At 42.1% G+C, this 21,432-nt stretch overlaps 1 protein-coding gene across 1 annotated transcript in view; it reads left to right on the top strand.

Annotated features, from left to right (window-relative positions):
- ITPKB (inositol-trisphosphate 3-kinase B) overlaps positions 1 to 21,432 on the top strand; it is a 74,222-nt gene that overhangs the window by 36,274 nt on the left and 16,516 nt on the right. Inside the window, exons 3-4 of the mRNA XM_075267222.1 lie at positions 16,164 to 16,263; positions 16,435 to 16,648. Coding sequence (XP_075123323.1) covers positions 16,164 to 16,263; positions 16,435 to 16,648 — 314 coding nt within the window. The remainder of the gene's footprint in view (positions 1 to 16,163; positions 16,264 to 16,434; positions 16,649 to 21,432) is intronic.

Here is a 21,432-nt window from a genome sequence, read left to right as displayed (position 1 = left end):
TCCATTTTTGCGGCCGATGAAGTTGTCATTTGTTAAACATTCGCCTTCGAAAGTTCCTCGTGAAAATCCTCCCGACCTCGGAGCCGCTCTGACATTTCTGACTTCATAAAACAACATTTGATCAAGCAGAAAATTCCCTCTGAAGGCTCCGAGTCGGAACGCGCTCCATATTTGTTAAATAAATTTGACATTAACTAAAAAAAAAGAACTTTGACAGAAAATCAACACTTATTTTTTTGCAGACTCAGCAAAGCGGACGAATCCAAGTGCTGCAACGAGTAACACTCCTGCTGTATTTTTCCTAGGATATACAGGATGGAAATTTGTATAAGGTCTCATTTGTTCCTAGAGCCAAAACGCCTGTGATTCAACTTTCCGTCAGCCCTGAAACCAGTGTCACCAGAACCAGCATATCACCCCAGTCCTGCAGATAGATAGGTTAGTGTCACCAGAACCAGCATATCACCCCAGTCCTGCAGATAGATAGGTTAGTGTCACCAGACCCAGCATATCACCCCAGCCCTGCAGATAGATAGGTTACTGTCACCAGAACCAGCATATCACCCCAGCCCTGCAGATAGATAGGTTACTGTCACCAGACCCAGTATATCACCCCAGTCCTGCAGATAGATAGGTTACTGTCACCAGAACCAGCATATCACCCCAGCCCTGCAGATAGATAGGTTAGTGTCACCAGACCCAGCATATCACCCCAGCCCTGCAGATAGATAGGTTAGTGTCACCAGACCCCAGCATATCACCACAGCCCTGTAGATAGATAGGTTAGGGTCACCAGAACCAGCATATCACCACAGCCCTGTAGATAGATAGGTTAGTGTCACCAGACCCAGCATATCACCCCAGCCCTGCAGATAGATAGGTTAGTGTCACCAGACCCCAGCCTATCACCACAGCCCTGTAGATAGATAGGTTAGGGTCACCAGAACCAGCATATCACCACAGCCCTGTAGATAGATAGGTTAGTGTCACCAGAACCAGCATATCACCCCAGCCCTGCAGATAGATAGGTTAGTGTCACCAGGACCAGCATATCACCCCAGCCCTGCAGATAGATAGGTTACTGTCACCAGACCCAGCATATCACCCCAGCCCTGCAGATAGATAGGTTAGTGTCACCAGACCCAGCATATCACCCCAGCCCTGCAGATAGATAGGTTAGTGTCACCAGACCCAGCATATCACCCCAGCCCTGCAGATAGATAGGTTAGTGTCACCAGACCCAGCATATCACCCCAGCCCTGCAGATAGATAGGTTAGTGTCACCAGACCCCAGCATATCACCACAGCCCTGTAGATAGATAGGTTAGGGTCACCAGAACCAGCATATCACCACAGCCCTGTAGATAGATAGGTTAGTGTCACCAGAACCAGCATATCACCCCAGCCCTGCAGATAGATAGGTTAGTGTCACCAGGACCAGCATATCACCCCAGCCCTGCAGATAGATAGGTTACTGTCACCAGACCCAGCATATCACCCCAGCCCTGCAGATAGATAGGTTAGTGTCACCAGACCCAGCATATCACCCCAGCCCTGCAGATAGATAGGTTAGTGTCACCAGGACCAGCATATCACCCCAGCCCTGCAGATAGATAGGTTACTGTCACCAGACCCAGCATATCACCCCAGCCCTGCAGATAGATAGGTTAGTGTCACCAGACCCAGCATATCACCCCAGCCCTGCAGATAGATAGGTTAGTGTCACCAGACCCAGCATATCACCCCAGCCCTGCAGATAGATAGGTTAGTGTCACCAGACCCCAGCATATCACCACAGCCCTGTAGATAGATAGGTTAGTGTCACCAGAACCAGCATATCACCCCAGTCCTGCAGATAGATAGGTTAGTGTCACCAGCCCTGCAGATAGATATGTTAGTGTCACCAGAACCAGCATATCACTCTATTGAAACATTCTATTTCTCCAAAGTGCTAGTAAATCCACAATGTAGTGTGTTTAAGGCCTTAGACTTTGTTCACAAAGAAATGGTAGGGATTTGCCCAAATTTGGGCAACAAGAATATTTGGATCCCCATTAAGTTCACCTGTCTACCTGAATCTAAGAACAGCCCTTGTGGAAACTGTAATGACAGCCATAGAGTTTGCCACCCAGCTTTCCAAGAAACAGAAGAGGTTTCAACTGGGGATTTTCAGATTTTAGTGTAGAAATTCTTGTAATTCATCACATCTAGGGTAGAAATCCTCATTGTCAGGAGTTCTCCCTGATCCCCCTCCCAGTAGTTGTGAAGCTCATGAAATATGGATGTGTTGACAGATGTAGCATAGGATGGAAAAGTAAACTGAGGCTTAGCTAAACAAGTGTGCTTTGTACGGGGCTGGCAAACATTGCTGCTATTTATAAAATCAGGGCCCTGACACAAAGCAAACGCTGTTGGTGAGTGCGTGATGACCAATGGGAGTTCCCTTTTATTAATCGCCATACGAGGCGCCAACCGCGGTGACACAAGAGAGTGACAATGGCTCTCAGCCGCTGCGCTCATTCCTTCGTCATTGTGGAAAATAAAAGGAGAAAAACGCATTATTTATTCTCGGAAATGAATTATTGATATGGTCATGAAAGGGGCCACATGTCGCATAAAAGTGACCTCCGCCCTCCACAAATAACTCCAGAACCAACAACCAGAGCGGAATCTATTTTTATAATTCTATTTTTTATCAATATTCTGAAAATATATTTAATATAATATGAAATAGCGTTGGAATATGGATATTGATTATTATTGATATTGATCCAACAAATGAATACCAATATGACAATAACATAGTAATGGGTTGTTTAGTTTAGAAAACTGATATGTTATTAGGGTATTTTGGGATAATAAAGGGTAAAGGGTCCTCTCCTCAGGATCCTCATCTATGGCCCAGAGCAAAGATCAGCTGCAAAGAACATCTCTCACTCTGGAGGACCCTACATGTCCATGGATTACATAGACAGACCATTGATTCCATTGAGAATGGTGCAATGCCTTGTTTGTCCTGTGGTGGTGCTATAAGGAAAATGAGCACCTGCTTCTCCCTGATCATAGGTGATCACAGCGATCAGCTTATCTTTATAAAAACAATATGACAATACTATTGTAACGGGCTGTGTAGCTTAGAAAACTGATATGTTATTAGGGTATTTTGGGTTAATAAAGGGTAAAGGGTCCTCTCCTCAGGATCCTTATTTATGACCCAGAGCAGAGATCAGCTACAAAGAGCATCTCTCACTCTGGAGGACCCTACATGTCCATGGATTACATAGACAAACCATTGATTCCAATAGGAATGGTGCAATGCTTTTTTTGTCCTGTGGTGGTGCTGTGCAAAAAATGAACATCTGCTTCTCCCCTGATCATAGGCGATCAAAGCGATCGGTTTATGCTAATAATACCAATTTGACTATACTATGATCATGGGCTGTCTAGTTTAGAATACTGATATGTTTTATGGTATTTTGGGTTCTCTGACACATCAATGACTTATCCTAGTGTTATATGCCCAAAACGCGTGGGAAGGCTTTGCCTTTAAGCATATTCTGTGTTGGCTTCTAAATTTTTGTTGTTGAAAGTGGGCATGGGAACTAGTGGAGCCTAATTTCTGATGGACAAGGTTGCCTGATGGCGCCAAATTTATAATGGTCTTATAGGCCATTTTGGGAAGATTCTCACAGACTCTCCCGTCCTTCATGATTTATGCGCTCAACTGTTTTTTTTTTTTGTTTTTTTTTTAATTATATTGATATCTGTTTTGTCAGGAGTCAAGGAGGGTTAATTCCTTTGCTGCAGGTTACATTGTGTTCCAGGAAGGAGCCGCTGAGCATGGTCACAACCTGTCCAGGCTTGTATTGAATAGCTCATGTAATACACAACGGAGGAGGGGAAGGGCAAAAACTACAATAATCATTGTGATGATCATAGTGAAGTCTTTTCTTATCTGTTTTTGTTCTTCACCTGCGGACGGGCGGAATGGTCTCTCAGGGAAACCCTGCAGGAGATTAAGTGAGCGCTGGCAGCAATGGAAAATTCAACAAGCATTTGTTCTGCTATGTAAAGGCCAGAGTAAATAGACAGAGGCCTGTAGAGCGCGGCTGGAAGGGTTCTCCTCCACCGCCCGGGGTGATGGCTGAGATGTTTATTAAATTAACACTTGACTAAAGCAAAGTTACACAATGCACTCCACGCTTGAGGTCCTTGGTGCTCGAAGGGTGAGGACGGTAGGGTAAGCGGTTATGTAAGTGGTTACATAGGTGGATTAATAGTGATGGATGACGAGTTCTTCAAGGAACAGATCACGAATACGGACATAGCGTTAAGTTTCGTGAAGGAAATGTATATCACAAGAATAAATATTTAAAGTACAATCCTCAATATCGATATGACACCACCGAGAAGGAAGAGACTTAGAGCTGTGGAAATCCCAGGATGGAGAGTCAAGTTACCGATATGATATCAAAATATTCAGTATGGAGTATGAGCACCCCCAGCACTTACACCCCTTGGCGTATGATCAATGAGGGTATTAATGGTTGTCAGGAATGTTCTGTCACACTGAATGTACCAAGTCATCAGGATTGGCCGCTGACAGCTCCTGTACAATGGCCGACCAGTGACGTCCCATATGAGCTCGATAGGAGACAAGTCATCAACTCATCACTGAGGAGGATAGACCTCCATTCCAGGACCCATCACTGAAGAGGATAGACCTCCATTCCAGGACCCATCACTGAAGAGGATAGACCCCCATTCCAGGACCCATCACTGAAGAGGATAGACCTCCATTCCAGGACCCATCACTGAAGAGGATAGACCTCCATTCCAGGACCCTTCACTGAAGAGGATAGACCTCCATTCCAGGACCCATCACTGAAGAGGACAGATCTCCATTTCAGGACCCATCACTGAAGAGGATAGACCTCCATTCCAGGACCCATCACTGAAGAGGATAGACCTCCATTCCAGGACTCACCACTAAAGAGGATAGACCTCCATTCCAGGACTCATCATTAAAGAGGATAGACCTCGATTCCAGGACTCACCACTAAAAATGATAGACCTCCATTCCAAGACACATCACTGAAGAGGATAGACCTCCATTCCAAGACACATCAATGAAGAGGATAGACCTCCATTTCAAGACACATCACTGAAGAGGATAGACCTCCATTCCAGGACTCACCACTAAAGAGGATAGACCTCCATTCCAGGACTCACCATTAAAGAGGATAGACCTCCATTCCAGGACTCACTACTAAAAATGATAGATCTCCATTCCAAGACACATCACTGAAGAGGATAGACCTCCATTTCAAGACACATCACTGAAGAGGATAGACCTCCATTTCAAGACACAACACTGAAGAGGAGAGACCTCCATTCCAGGACTCATCACTGAAGAGGATAGACCTCCATTCCAGGACTCCTCACTGAAGAGGATAGACCTCCATTCCAAGACACATCTCTGAAGAGGATAGACCTCCATTCCAGGACTCATCACTGAAGAGGATAGACCTCCATTCCAGGACTCATCACTGAAGAGGATAGACCTCCATTCCAAGACCCATCACTGAAGAGGATAGACCTCCATTTCAAGACACATCACTGAAGAGGATAGACCTCCATTCCAAGACCCATCACTGAAGAGGATAGACCTCCGTTGCAGACCTTAGCAACACTAGCTGCTTCTAGGACTTGTATAGCCTTATCCTTCTTGGTCTTGTAATTTCAATCTTGCGGAGTGTATTTTTAACTTTTTTATATATATATATATATATATATATATATATATATATATATATATACACTCACCGGCCACTTTATTAGGTACACCATGCTAGTAACGGGTTGGACCCCCTTTTGCCTTCAGAACTGCCTCAATTCTTCGTGGCATAGATTCAACAAGGTGCTGGAAGCATTCCTCAGAGATTTTGGTCCATATTGACATGATGGCATCACACAGTTGCCGCAGATTTGTCGGCTGCACATCCATGATGCGAATCTCCCGTTCCACCACATCCCAAAGATGCTCTATTGGATTGAGATCTGGTGACTGTGGAGGCCATTGGAGTACAGTGAACTCATTGTCATGTTCAAGAAACCAGTCTGAGATGATTCCAGCTTTATGACATGGCGCATTATCCTGCTGAAAGTAGCCATCAGATGTTGGGTACAATGTGGTCATAAAGGGATGGACATGGTCAGCAACAATACTCAGGTAGGCTTTGGCGTTGCAACGATGCTCAATTGGTACCAAGGGGCCCAAAGAGTGCCAAGAAAATATTCCCCACACCATGACACCACCACCACCAGCCTGAACCGTTGATACAAGGCAGGATGGATCCATGCTTTCATGTTGTTGACGCCAAATTCTGACCCTACCATCCGAATGTCGCAGCAGAAATCGAGACTCATCAGACCAGGCAACGTTTTTCCAATCTTCAATTGTCCAATTTCGATGAGCTTGTGCAAATTGTAGCCTCAGTTTCCTGTTCTTAGCTGAAAGGAGTGGCACCCGGTGTGGTCTTCTGCTGCTGTAGCCCATCTGCCTCAAAGTTCGACGTACTGTGCGTTCAGAGATGCTCTTCTGGCTACCTTGGTTGTAACGGGTGGCTATTTGAGTCACTGTTGCCTTTCTATCAGCTCGAAGCAGTCTGGCCATTCTCCTCTGACCTCTGGCATCAACAACGCATTTCCGCCCACAGAACTGCCGCTCACTGGATGTTTTTTCTTTTTCGGACCATTCTCTGTAAACCCTAGAGATGGTTGTGCGTGAAAATCCCAGTAGATCAGCAGTTTCTGAAATACTCAGACCAGCCCTTCTGGCACCAACAACCATGCCACGTTCAAAGGCACTCAAATCACCTTTCTTCCCCATACTGATGCTCGGTTTGAACTGCAGGAGATTGTCTTGACCATGTCTACATGCCTAAATGCACTGAGTTGCCGCCATGTGATTGGCTGATTAGAAATTAAGTGTTAACGAGCAGTTGGACAGGTGTACCTAATAAAGTGGCCGGTGAGTGTATATATATATATATATATATATATATATATATATACTAGCTGGTACCAGCGACTTCGTCTGCGGTGATTGTAGAAGTGGGTATATAGAGGCGGGGGTAAGGTTTTCGTACTGTGTATAAGGTATGGGATATGAAATGTAAGTTTGTATCTTGTTTTTGCTATAATTCAGAGAATACGTGAGACTTTTGTGTTGCAGTTACTTTGTATTTGAGCTGCTATATATACGGTGTTGTGAGAAACTCTACATAGTGACTTTGGGACAGAAGTATTTGAAGTTAACCCTTTCCCGCCGATGGCATTTTTTGATTTTCGTTTTTGACTCCCCTCCTTCTAAACCCCATAACTTTTTTATTTCTCCGCTCCCAGAGCCATATGAGGTCTTAATTTTTTCTGGGACTAATTTTTCTTCCTGATGCCACCATTATTTATGGGGTGGATTTGAAGAAAAAATGCATTTCTGCGACTTTCTTACGGGCTTTGGTTTTACGGCGTTCACTGTGCAACTAAAATGACATGTCCCCTGTATTCTGTGTTTCGTTACGATTCCGGGGATACCAAATTTATATGGTTTTATTTACATTTTGACCCCTTAAAAAAAATCCAAAACTGTGTTAAAAAATTATTTTTTGAAAAGTCGCCATATTCCGACAGCCATAACTTTTTTATACTTGCATGTACGGGGATGTATAGGGCGTCTTTTTTTGCGGCAACGGGTGTACTTTGTAGTTCTACCATTTTTGGGAAATGTTATTGCTTTGATCACTTTTTATTCAAATTTTTAGCAGAATCAAAACAGTGAAAAAATGGCAGTTTGGCACTTTTGACCATTTTTCCCGCTACGGCGTTTACCGACCAGGAAAAATATTTGTATAGCTTTGTAGAGCGGGCGATTTAGGACGCGCGGATACCTAACATGTATGTATTTCACAGTTTTTAACTACTTTTATATGTGTTTTAGGGAAAGGGGGGTTATTTGAATTTTTAATCCTTTTTATTTATTTTTTTATATTTTTTTTTACTTTTTTTAAACTTTTTTTTTTGCATTTATTAGACCGCCTAGGGGTATTGACATGGGTGGGCGGTGTCGCGGATTGTCAGAGTGGTGGTGGCAAACATGGCTGCTCCGGAGCGTTAAAGAGAACCTCCTGGAGTATCGTTAAGGTGAGGGGCAAAGTGGTAAAGTATATGTATATTGTGTGGGGTTAGGGGCGAGGCTGTAGAGGGCAATATGAATTTTGTGGCTTGCTATGGTCCAAAGTGTGTGAGATTGCAGAGATGGTGGTGTGAGTTTGGGTTTTGTGGGGGTCCTGGCACAAACGTATGTGCGCTATTGTGACGAAAAGTAGCCTATTGCGCAATCGAGTGTATTAACTATGTTTGTGGAAACTTTCAGCCAAATCGGTGGAGCAGTTTTTGTGTGATTGACCGCCAAACATCCGAACATCCAAAGGGTCCTGGGAAAAACGTATGTGCGCTATTGTGAGGAAAAGTAGCCTATTGCGCAATCGAGTGTAGGGACTATGTTTGTGGAAAATTTCAGCCAAATCGGGGTCCAAAGTGTGTGAGATTGCAGAGATAGTGGTGTGAGTTTGGGTTTTGTGGGGGTCCTGGCACAAACGTATGTGCGCTATTGTGACAAAAAGTAGCCTATTGTTTAATCGGGTGTATTAACTTTATTTGTGGAAAATTTCAGCCAAATCGGTGGAGCGGTTTTTCCGTGATTGAGGAACAAACATCCGAACATGCAAACATCCAAACACACAAACCCACAAACTTTCACATTTATAATATTAATAGGATATATATATATATATATATATATATATATATATATATATATATATATATATTTTATTTTTTTTTTAACGAAAATGGAAATGGTTCCATATACCTCATTCTGTACTACCACACCATAAGCACTACTTGTGCTGCTATATGGTGCACCATACAGCAATATATTCTGGAAATATTATCTTCTAAAGGTTATAATTATAACCTGGTGTCTGATGGAATTTCTGTTATTTATTGTCAGGTACATGGGCTTACAGTATGGACTGATAGAAGTCTATGAGTGACTCCATATAACTCAGAGCGGTAATATGTTTGTGTATATGGCAATAAAGGATTCAGAGCATATATGTACAGTTTCTAGGACAGATAGTTATATCAGTTTCATAGTGATGTGATTCCAGGAATGATATTTTTATATAGATATAATTGATTTATTTCTATATTTATCATTATCTTCCTGGTTACCGCGGCAATACTCTACAACTAGCTAATTAAAAAAATAACAAAAAAATTTTCCTTTTTATTCCCCCCCTTCTCACTGCTGACATTTATTGATTTACATTACAAATGTGATCCATTCTTAATACCCGGACTAAGGCCAGGTGGCATATCCAACCAAGGAACATTTGTTCTGCTCCCTGCAAGTCCTGGCATTAGTATGCGACATCTGGTATCAACACAACCCAGAATATAACAGCAGATCTGTAATGTAACAGCTCCAGAACCCTATATATATAATATACGGTATACTATAGAACTATAGGAGGTTATACATAGGAGTAGTATTATAGTAGTTATATTCTTGTACATAGGAGGTAGTATTATAGTAGTTATATTCTTGTACATAGGAGCAGTATTATAGTAGTTATATTCTTGTACATAGGAGTAGTATTATAGTAGTTATATTCTTGTACGTAGGGAGGTAGTATTATAGTAGTTATATTCTTGTACATAGGAGTAGTATTATAGTAGTTATATTCTTGTACGTAGGGAGGTAGTATTATAGTAGTTATATTCTTGTACATAGGGGCAGTATTATAGTAGTTATATTCTTGTACATAGGAGCAGTATTATAGTAGTTATATTCTTGTACATAGGAGGTAGTATTATAGTAGTTATATTCTTGTACATAGGAGGTAGTATTATAGTAGTTATATTCTTGTACATAGGAGCAGTATTATAGTAGTTATATTCTTGTACATAGGAGTAGTATTATAGTAGTTATATTCTTGTACGTAGGGAGGTAGTATTATAGTAGTTATATTCTTGTACATAGGGGCAGTATTATAGTAGTTATATTCTTGTACATAGGAGCAGTATTATAGTAGTTATATTCTTGTACATAGGAGCAGTATTATAGTAGTTATATTCTTGTACATAGGGGGCAGTATTATAGTAGTTATATTCTTGTACATAGGAGCAGTATTATAGTAGTTATATTCTTGTACATAGGAGTAGTATTATAGTAGTTATATTCTTGTACATAGGAGCAGTATTATAGTAGTTATATTCTTGTACATAGGAGGTAGTATTATAGTAGTTATATTCTTGTACGTAGGGAGGTAGTATTATAGTAGTTATATTCTTGTACATAGGAGCAGTATTATAGTAGTTATATTCTTGTACATAGGAGTAGTATTATAGTAGTTATATTCTTGTACGTAGGGAGGTAGTATTATAGTAGTTATATTCTTGTACATAGGGGCAGTATTATAGTAGTTATATTCTTGTACATAGGGGGCAGTATTATAGTAGTTATATTCTTGTACATAGGAGCAGTATTATAGTAGTTATATTCTTGTACATAGGGGGCAGTATTATAGTAGTTATATTCTTGTACATAGGAGCAGTATTATAGTAGTTATATTCTTGTACATAGGAGCAGTATTACAGTAGTTATATTCTTGCACATAGGAGCAGTATTATAGTAGTTATATTGTACATAGGAGAAGTATTATAGTAGTTATATTCCTGTACATAGGAGCAGTATTACAGTAGTTATATTCTTGCACATAGGAGCAGTATTATAGTAGTTATATTCTTGTACATAGGAGCAGTATTATAGTAGTTATATTCTTGTACATAGGAGTAGTATTATAGTAGTTATATTCTTGTACATAGGAGCAGTGTTATAGTAGTTATATTCTTGTATATAGGAGTAGTATTATAGTAGTTATATTCTTGTACATTGGAGCAGTATTATAGTAGTTATATTCTTGTATATAGGAGTAGTATTATAGTAGTTATATTCTTGTACATAGGAGTAGTATTATAGTAGTTATATTCTTGTACATAGGAGCAGTATTATAGTAGTTATATTTTTGTATATAGGAGTAGTATTATAGTAGTTATATTCTTGTACATAGGAGCAGTATTATAGTAGTTATATTCTTGTAAATAGGAGTAGTATTATAGTAGTTATATTCTTGTACATAGGAGCAGTATTATAGTAGTTATATTCTTGTATATAGGAGTAGTATTATAGTAGTTATATTCTTGTACATAGGAGTAGTATTATAGTAGTTATATTCTTGTACATAGGAGCAGTATTATAGTAGTTATATTCTTGTACATAGGAGCAGTATTATAGTAGTTATATTCTTGTAAATAGGAGTAGTATTATAGTAGTTATATTCTTGTACATAGGAGCAGTATTATAGTAGTTATATTCTTGTACATAGGAGCAGTATTATAGTAGTTATATTCTTGTACATAGGAGCAGTGTTATAGTAGTTATATTCTTGTATATAGGAGCAGTATTATAGTAGTTATATTCTTGTACATAGGAGCAGTGTTATAGTAGTTATATTCTTGTATATAGGAGTAGTATTATAGTAGTTATATTCTTGTACATAGGAGCAGTATTATAGTAGTTATATTCTTGTACATAGGAGCAGTGTTATAGTAGTTATATTCTTGTATATAGGAGTAGTATTATAGTAGTTATATTCTTGTATATAGGAGTAGTATTATAGTAGTTATATTCTTGTACATAGGAGTAGTATTATAGTAGTTATATTCTTGTACATAGGAGCAGTATTATAGTAGTTATATTCTTGTATATAGGAGTAGTATTATAGTAGTTATATTCTTGTACATAGGAGGTAGTATTATGTAGATCAATGACATATATAGCAGTATTATAGTAATAGTTATAGTACTTGCCATGTACCATTTTTTTACTGTCAGCTACATCTTCCTTAGTGTATATCTCTTTGTACACACTGATATTAGCTCATTGCTTATAGCTTTTCTCCTTTACACACATTAGGTGGACATGTTACTTCTATGAACCATTTTCCGCTCTCTCTGTAACCACCTGATTCTCTTTTATAGACGCTTTTTCCACACTATTTCTGTCAGTATTTGTGGAGTGTTCTGAGAAAACATCTCCATGGGTGCATTTAACAAAGACATTCAGTAAATGTCAAAGGGTATGGGGGGTCATTTTAGGGTTTAGGCTTCTTGGTTCTATTTGTAGTTCCCAGCAAGAGGCAATAATACATTACAGATGTTCTTGTCTGGGTGGGGATTTTGGGAACTGGAACCCCCACTGAAATCCATTTTGAGTGGGGTCTCCTTCCCTATTTTGAATTCTGACGTGGTTGGTGGAGAGTTGGGAGGTTTCCATAACTCAGTACAATGAAGGGGGAAATCCACACTGATTCTGCTAATATGTATATAGAAATAGATATGTATATATAGGGGGATCTCAATCTGGAACACAAGTCCTTGATCTAAAAACCACCTTTATGAATATAAAACATCACATAAGTAAAATAACCATAATGATTGACTGCCTGAACAATACTCTTTCCTACTGGTGCCAGCGGATATTGCCCTATAAATATAGAGCGCCACCATCTGTCAGATGCTATTGTGTGCTATAGCCAATGGGCACCAACCCACAGTCCACACAGCCACTTAGTGCCACCACTACATACAGTGACATGGGAAGGGCTTATCTAAAGGGTTAAACTGCTCTAAATCTGGCCCCAGTATGTAACATGTAAATACAAGGACTTGCAACTCCCACAGATGATCTTTCCAACATGAGGCTCCACATCTTCCAGGAATCTCAGCCCTGGAAACAAAAGGTGCGGCCACTAAACAAAATGTTTAAACAACACCCAAGGACGACAATAGCTGCAAATTTGGCCATTGTGCAGAAATATCAGATTTAAGGTTAATGTCTCTGTAATCGCGGTCTTGGACGTCATCTTATTTTCCATTTAAGGGATCCCCCTGGACAGTGATGTGTAGTCACCGTGCAGTGGCTGTATGGTAGTAACACCAGTTACAGGGACACTACGTATAATTGAACATGTTAACCGTGAGGCCTGTGAGTAGGAACTTTGTTCTGTTCACAAATAAGACCTTTATACTGAAGACTAAACTTTTTATTGTATAAGTTGAACACTAACGGGGTGTCATCAGAACCCAACATGTCAGTCCAGCCCAGCGATAAGTTAGTATTACCAGAATCTGCATATCACCAGCCACACAGATAAATAGGTTAATGTCACCAGAACCAGCAACGTTGGGGTGATATGCTGGGTCTGGTGACAGTAACCTATCTATCTGCAGGGCTGGGGTGATATGCTGGGTCTGGTGATACTAACCTATCTATCTGTAGGGCTGGGGTGATATGCTGATTCTGGTGACAGTAACCCATCTATCTGCAGGGCTGGGGTGATATGCTGGTTCTGGTGACAGTAACCTATCTATCTGTAGGGCTGGGGTGATATGCTGGATCTGGTGACAATAACCTATCTATCTGCAGGGCTGAGTAATATGCTGGGTCTGGTGACACTAACCTATCTATCTGCAGGACTGGAGTAATATGCTGGGTCTGGTGACACTAACCTATCTATCTGCAGGGCTCAGGTGATATGCTGCGGTCTGGTGACACTAACCTATCTATCTGCAGAGCTGGGGTGATATGCTGGTTCTGGTGACAGTAACCTATCTATCTGCAGGGCTGGGGTGATATGCTGGTTCTGGTGACACTAACCTATCTATCTGCAGGGCTGGGGTAATATGCTGGGTCTGGTGACAGTAACCTATCTATCTGCAGGGCTGAGGTGATATGCTGGTTCTGGTGACACTAACCTATCTATCTGCAGGGCTGGGGTGATATGCTGGTTCTAGTGACAGTATCCTATCTATCTGCAGGGCTGGGGTGATATGCTGGTTCTGGTGACAGTAACCTATCTATCTGCAGGGCTGGGGTGATATGCTGGTTCTGGTGTCACTAACCTATCTATCTGTAGGGCTGGGGTGATATGCTGGGTCTGGTGACACTAACCTATCTATCTGCAGGGCTGGGGTGATATGCTGGGTCTGGTGACACTAACCTATCTATCTGCAGGGCTGGGGTGATGTGCTGGTGACAGTAACCTATCTATCTGCAGGGCTGGGGTGATGTGCTGGTTCTGGTGACACTAACCTATCTATCTGCAGGGCTGGGGTGATATGCTGGGTCTGGTGACACTAACCTATCTATCTGCAGGGCTGGGGTGATATGCTGGTTCTGGTGACAGTAACCTATCTATCTGCAGGATTGGGGTGATATGCTGGTTCTGGTGACACTCCCTTGAAGGCTGTATTTGTAATGTATTATATTTTGCTGTATATTGATGCATATTAGACATTTAATGTTTAGCCTGTATTTGATCATATGTTATATATTAGGTTTGTATTTTAGATTTCTCCATTGTTACTGTATATGATGTCACCTATACTTTATAATATGCTTTATACATTATATATTAGGGGATTTATAGGGCAGATTAACCCACTTGCACATTGTATTAGGACATGTATACTCTATATTAAGCTTTTTTGACCCTAGATTGGTTACCAAACACGACCTATACAGCTGTGTAGTATCCTAGTGTTGCGTTGTCACATCTGATATATCACATACGATGGCGTGGCCGCTCATTTCCCGCAGGCCGGGGGCTTCCACATTCCGTGCTGGGGAACAGTTCAATATTCCCAGCATGTTCTCCTACAAGATGCAGACCTTTGTTTCTCGGCTGTTGAACTTGGAAACAAGAACACTAAGATTTCTTTATTTGGCTCTTGGGAGACGTTAATGCCATTTTAGTAGATTCTCTCGCCTTGACGTTTTCTTCTGTAGGTTTTTACATATTCGGCGCTGCCCCGAGATATCAGTGTCTATAAGAACATTACATGTCATTTCTCACATATAAAGCGCACTATGGATTTAAAGGGATTCCAACTTCTCCACAGCGGTCGAACCTCCATCTGTCACAAAACCGGGGCCCCGCTGTGTGAATGGAGTGCTAATCTTACACTGTGTAATACTTTGTTTTCCCTGCGGAGGCAGTGCAGGGTAATTGCATACTTGTTGTTGGGGAAGGGGACAATACTGTACGATTCAGGTGACATTAACTCATGCTTTAGCAACGTGCGGCCATGGCTTAAACGTTCTGGAGAGTTCTTTGTATATTCTGTGACTTGATTCTTGATCTTCTGTACATGTTATATGCAGAGTTATACTTCCTTAATATAAGAGAATGATATTTACTGCTACTGTAAGTCATCCAAACTGGATTTAGTAACTCAGGGTAAAAATAGAAATTAAGGAACCATGTCTGGATTATAAATATATATATATTTTTTATAATTTCCATTGAGTCATAGATATTTTTACTACAGCCTCCTCTATCTATCTCCTATCTATCTATCTCCTATCTATCTATCTATCTATCTATCTATCTATCTATCTATCTATCATCTATCTATCTATCTATCTATTTGTCTGTCTATCTATCTCTCATATCTATCTCTCTCTCTCTCTCTCTCTCTCTCTCATATCTATCTATCTATCTATCTATCTATCTATCTCACATCTATCTATCTATCTATCTATCTATCTATCTATCTATCTATCTATCTATCATCTATCTATCTCATATCTATCTCTCTATCTATCTATCTATCTATCTATCTATCTCATATCTATCTCTCTATCTATCTATCTATCTATCTATCTATCTCTCTCATATCTATCTCTCTATCTATCTATCTATCTATCTATCTATCTATCTATCTCATATCTATCTCTCTATCTCTCTATCTATCTATCTATCTATCTATCTCTCTCATATCTATCTCTCTATCTATCTATCTATCTATCTCATATCTATTTCTCTATCTATCTCTCCATTTCAATAAATAATGAATGATCTAGATAATAAATAACATATATTACTATAGTAATAATAATAGAACTAATGGTAACAATAGGACATTCATCTCCAAACACAAATGTAACGTAAGATGTTCTTTTTACGTTGCAGAGCAAATCATGGAGGAAAATCAAGAACATGGTCCATTGGTCGCCCTTTGTTATGTCATTCAAGAAGAAATATCCATGGGTCCAGCTGGCAGGACATGCAGGTATCACAGAACAACATGTCGCCATCTTGTGGCCCGGATCTTGTGAAAATTTCAACTGTTTAAAAAATCAGACTAGTTGTTTCCATTTGGGCTGCAGGTTGAAAAGTTTGTGACCCTCCCTCCCTCCCGATTTCCCATAAGCTGACTGGTTTTGTGTCCTTGGACCTACAGGTAGTTTTAAGGCTGCGGCCAATGGTAAAATCCTGAAGAAGCATTGCGACTGCGAGCAGCGGTGCCTGAGCCAGTTGATGACCGACATCCTGAAGCCCTATGTACCCGCTTATCACGGAGATGTCCTGAAAGACGGGGAGAAATACAACCAGATGGAAGATCTGCTCTCAGACTTTGATAGCCCCTGTGTCATGGATTGTAAGATGGGTGTCAGGTGAGAATATTGCCTCAAGTCACGTGATTTTAAGTCATAAACCAATTCACATCCCAGACCAGAACCCCTAAATAAATACAGATCAAGACCCCCTAACTAATAAGGATCTCCTAAATGCATGCAGACTACCTAAATACATAGATGTCAAACCACAACCCAGAATGTAATGCAGACCCCAGACCAGACCCCTTAAACTAATACAGACCCCAGACCCACTAAATAAATACAGACCCTGTTTCCAAAATAAACACTGAAGCCAGGCCACGCCCCTCAGTAATACAGACCCCAGACCAGACCCCTTAAAGGGGCTCTATCAGCAAAATCATGCGTGAATAGCCTTTAAAAAGGCTATTCAGGCACCGCTAAAGTTATATTAAACTACTCCCCAGTTTTAAAATAATACCCTAAAAACGAATGTGATCTACTTACGCATCGTGCACGCTGGGCGGGCATTCAGGGTGCGCCGTCTTCTTCATCCACGCCTCCTCTTCCTCCGATGTCCTCCGGTCCCGTCCTTCTCTGGCGCTCGCGAACTGACATTGATAAAAAAAAATGGCCTGGGCGCATGCGCAGTAGCCGTAGCAGAAGCCGCATGCTACTGCGCATGCGCCCAGGCCATTTTCTTTTATCAATGTCAGTTCGCGAGCGCCGGAGGAGGACGGGACCAGAGGATATCGGAGGAAGAGGAGGCGTGGATGAAGAAGACGGCGCACGCTGATAGCCGCCCATCGTGCACGATGCGTAAGTAGAGCACATTCTTTTTTAGGTTATTATTTTAAAACTGGGGGATAGTTTAATAAAACATTTACGGTTCCTGAATAGCCTTTTTAAAGGCTATTCACGCATATGTGGGGCTCTATCAGCATGATAGAGCCCCTTTAAACTAATACAGACCCTAGTCCAGACCTAAAAACTCAAAGATTCTGAACCCACTAACCAATACAAACACCAGACCCCCTAAATAAATACAGACATCAGAGTTCACTCCCTAAATAAATACATGTTCTAGATCAGATCCCCATACTAATAGAGACCCCAGACCTCCTAAATAAATACCCAAGACTACTTCCTAAACTAATACAGACCATCAATACAAAAACAGACCCCAGACCAGGCTCCCTAAACAAAAACAAACCCCAGATCAGACCCCCTAAACAAAAACAAACCCCAGACCAGCCCCACCTAAACAAAAACAGACCCCAGACCAGACCCCCTAAACAAAAACAAACCCCAGACCAGCCCCACCTAAACAAAAACAGACCCCAGACCAGGCCCCCTAAACAAAAACAGACCCCAGACCAGGCCCCCTAAACAAAAACAGACCCCAGACCAGGCTCCCTAAACAAAAACAGACCCCAGACCAGGCTCCATAAACAAAAACAGACCCCAGACCAGGCTCCCTAAACAAAAACAGACCCCAGACCAGGCTCCATAAACAAAAACAGACCCCAGACCAGGCTCCATAAACAAAAACAGACCCCAGACCAGGCTCCCTAAACAAAAACAGACCCCAGACCAGGCTCCCTAAACAAAAACAGACCCCAGACCAGGCCCCCTAAACAAAAACAGACCCCAGACCAGGCTCCCTAAACAAAAACAGACCCCAGACCAGGCTCCATAAACAAAAACAGACCCCAGACCAGGCTCCATAAACAAAAACAGACCCCAGACCAGGCTCCCTAAACAAAAACAGACCCCAGACCAGGCTCCATAAACAAAAACAGACCCCAGACCAGGCTCCATAAACAAAAACAGACCCCAGACCAGGCTCCCTAAACAAAAACAGACCCCAGACCAGGCTCCCTAAACAAAAACAGACCCCAGACCAGACCCCCTAAACAAAAACAGACCCCAGACCAGGCTCCCTAAACAAAAACAGACCCCAGACCAGGCCCGCTAAACAAAAACAGACCCCAGACCAGGCTCCCTAAACAAAAACAGACCCCAGACCAGGCCCCCTAAACAAAAACAGACCCCAGACCAGGCTCCCTAAACAAAAACAGACCCCAGACCAGGCCCCCTAAACAAAAACAGACCCCAGACCAGGCTCCATAAACAAAAACAGACCCCAGACCAGGCTCCCTAAACAAAAACAGACCCCAGACCAGGCCCCCTAAACAAAAACAGACCCCAGACCAGGCTCCCTAAACAAAAACAGACCCCAGACCAGGCCCGCTAAACAAAAACAGACCCCAGACCAGGCTCCCTAAACAAAAACAGACCCCAGACCAGGCTCCCTAAACAAAAACAGTCCCCAGACCAGACCACTAAAGAAAAACAGACCCCAGACCAGGCCCCCTAAACAAAAAGAGACCCCAGACCAGCCCCCGAAACAAAAACAGACCCCAGACCAGGCCCCCTAAACAAAAACAGACCCCAGACCAGGCCCCCTAAACAAAAACAGACCCCAGACTTCCTTGATAGATACAAACCTGAGAGCAGAGCCCTACATAACTACAGATACCAAACCAACCCCCCTAAACTAATTTAGACCCAAGACCAGACCATCTGCAGTGGCATCCAGGAGACTTGGCAGAATTTTAGGGGGTCTGTTTGGTTTCCCCATAGTATAGGAGCCTTCTGATCATCTTAGGAGCCATGCCACTGCAGATCCGTCCTGTATGTACTATGGCGCTCGATGTATAGCTTGGTGGGGGTCCCCGTCGGTAATTATAGCGTCTGCAGGAATTGTTACGTAAGCGGTTTCCTCGTATTTCCTCCCATGCCCCCGAGCTGTGACTGCTCATTCCAGTTAAGTATTTTTTTTTATAAATTTACTTGGGTTGCAAAATAATCTGCAGTCTGGAAAAAGAATAATAATGTCGGATAATTCAGTGGTCGGGGAGAGTCAGAGGAACGCATCGAGGATGTGACAGCTGGTGACCACAGCGACAGAGCCGTCCAGCATCACAAGGGTTAAAGGAGCTGTCAAAAGCCAGATAGTGCGTGGGTGTGCGCTGTATATAGATGGAAGGAAGCCGGGCTACATGTGTCTATGCTGACAATGATAACTGCCCGGCAGCCACAGAGCCCCTGAAATACCCGATTGCAGCCAAGAAATTCAGATGACATTTGCGCTAGAAAAAAGCGTTTTACTTGGCGATGTTTGTTCAAATGTGGGTTATAAATAAATACTGGGATTCCGGCCGCCATAGTACGGTAGCAGTGGCCATAGTGCCCCCATAAGAGTGCTAGGCACCGTGTCCCTATACCAGTGACATAACCAAGTCTTCCACAGGGCCCTCACTACACTTACAACCACTGAGATCCTGTATTAATACAGCGCCCCATACCAGAGACCATCATAGTGCCCCCATAACACAGTAACAGGGCCCTCCACATTGCCCCTATACCAGGGACAGCCGCAGTCCTTCTATAACAAAGCCATCCATAGTGCCCTCATAACAATTCCAGCCCCTAGATTAACAGCAATAGTGCCCCTACACCAGGGACAATCATAGTACCCCCATAACAGTGCCCAGTACTAGAGCCCCCTCATAGTGCCCCCATACCAGTACCAGTCACAATCCCTACATAAAGCCAACCACAGTGCCCTGACAACAATTCCAGCCACTATGTTCCTGTAGTAATACAGAAATAGTTCCCCATACCAGGGACAAGTATCTCCATAATAGAGCAAAGCACAATGTACAGTAAAAGAGCCATCCATAGTGCCCTTACAATTCCAGCCACTCTGCTCCCATATCATTACAGCAATAGTGCTCCAATATCAGGGATAATCATAGTGCCCCCATAACAGTGCCCAGTAACAGAGCCCTCCGCAGTGCCAGTTACAGTGCTCTCATAGCAGAGACGACCACAATGATCCAATAATAATGTAAGACCAAGTACCCCAACTGCAGGGACATAGTGCCCACAGGGTGCAAAACACAGTGCCCTATTACAGAGCCAGCCAGGATACCCCTATAACAGTACCAGCTACAGTATACCCATGACAGCCACAGTACCCTTATAATGTCCCATAACTTTACCCACCATAGTGCAACCATGATAGCGCCAACCATGGTACCTTCATATCATCTAAACATTGTGCACCACTGTTTGCATTATGTTCTACTCCATCCATGTGTCCCATTGTATACAGGTTGTATATATCTGCAATGACAACTTTTGTCGGTGTTTGGGATTTTTGTGTGCCCGGTCACCAGAGGTTGCCCAGGTGAAGGCTCTTGTAGTCCTTGACCTCCTTTTCTCGCGGTTCCTCCTTATCTTCGCGGCTCCTCTTCCTGTTTGCTCGCTGGAAACTCTTTCCTCGGTGTAATTATTACACAGGCTATTGTTAAATACATCAGCCACAAGTTTCCATCGTGGACAATACCCAGAGCAGATCCAGAGTACATGGACAATAAGGCGCACACCCTGTCCTTCCTTACATCCCACCGCGGGGATCGGGGGAAGGAGGACTGGACCTCATTAACAATGACCCTGAGGTCCTCAAGATGGGACTATCCATAGTGTAATAACAGATGTAGGTGCGGGGACATTCCTTAAGTCCAGCACATAATATCCAGAAAATCTGATAATCCACAATATTACAGGTCCTATTACTGACGAATCAAAGGACAGATATTATTTATTGCCCTAAATTGTGTGTTTTTAGCATAATCATCATGTATGATTTTATGCACTAAGTGGTGGGAAAGATAAAAGAGTGGATTAAGCTCTGGAGGACTCAGTATGGCCATGTATTATATAGTTCTCCATAGACTTGAATGGAAGCCGTGTAATATCACATTCCTCCTGTAGTGGCCACTGCAGGATTA

The sequence above is a fragment of the Leptodactylus fuscus genome, chromosome 3 (genome assembly GCF_031893055.1).
Source record: "Leptodactylus fuscus isolate aLepFus1 chromosome 3, aLepFus1.hap2, whole genome shotgun sequence".
Classification (NCBI taxonomy): domain Eukaryota; kingdom Metazoa; phylum Chordata; class Amphibia; order Anura; family Leptodactylidae; genus Leptodactylus; species Leptodactylus fuscus.
Note: the sequence above shows the minus strand (reverse complement) of the source record. Positions and strands in the feature narration are given on the sequence as shown.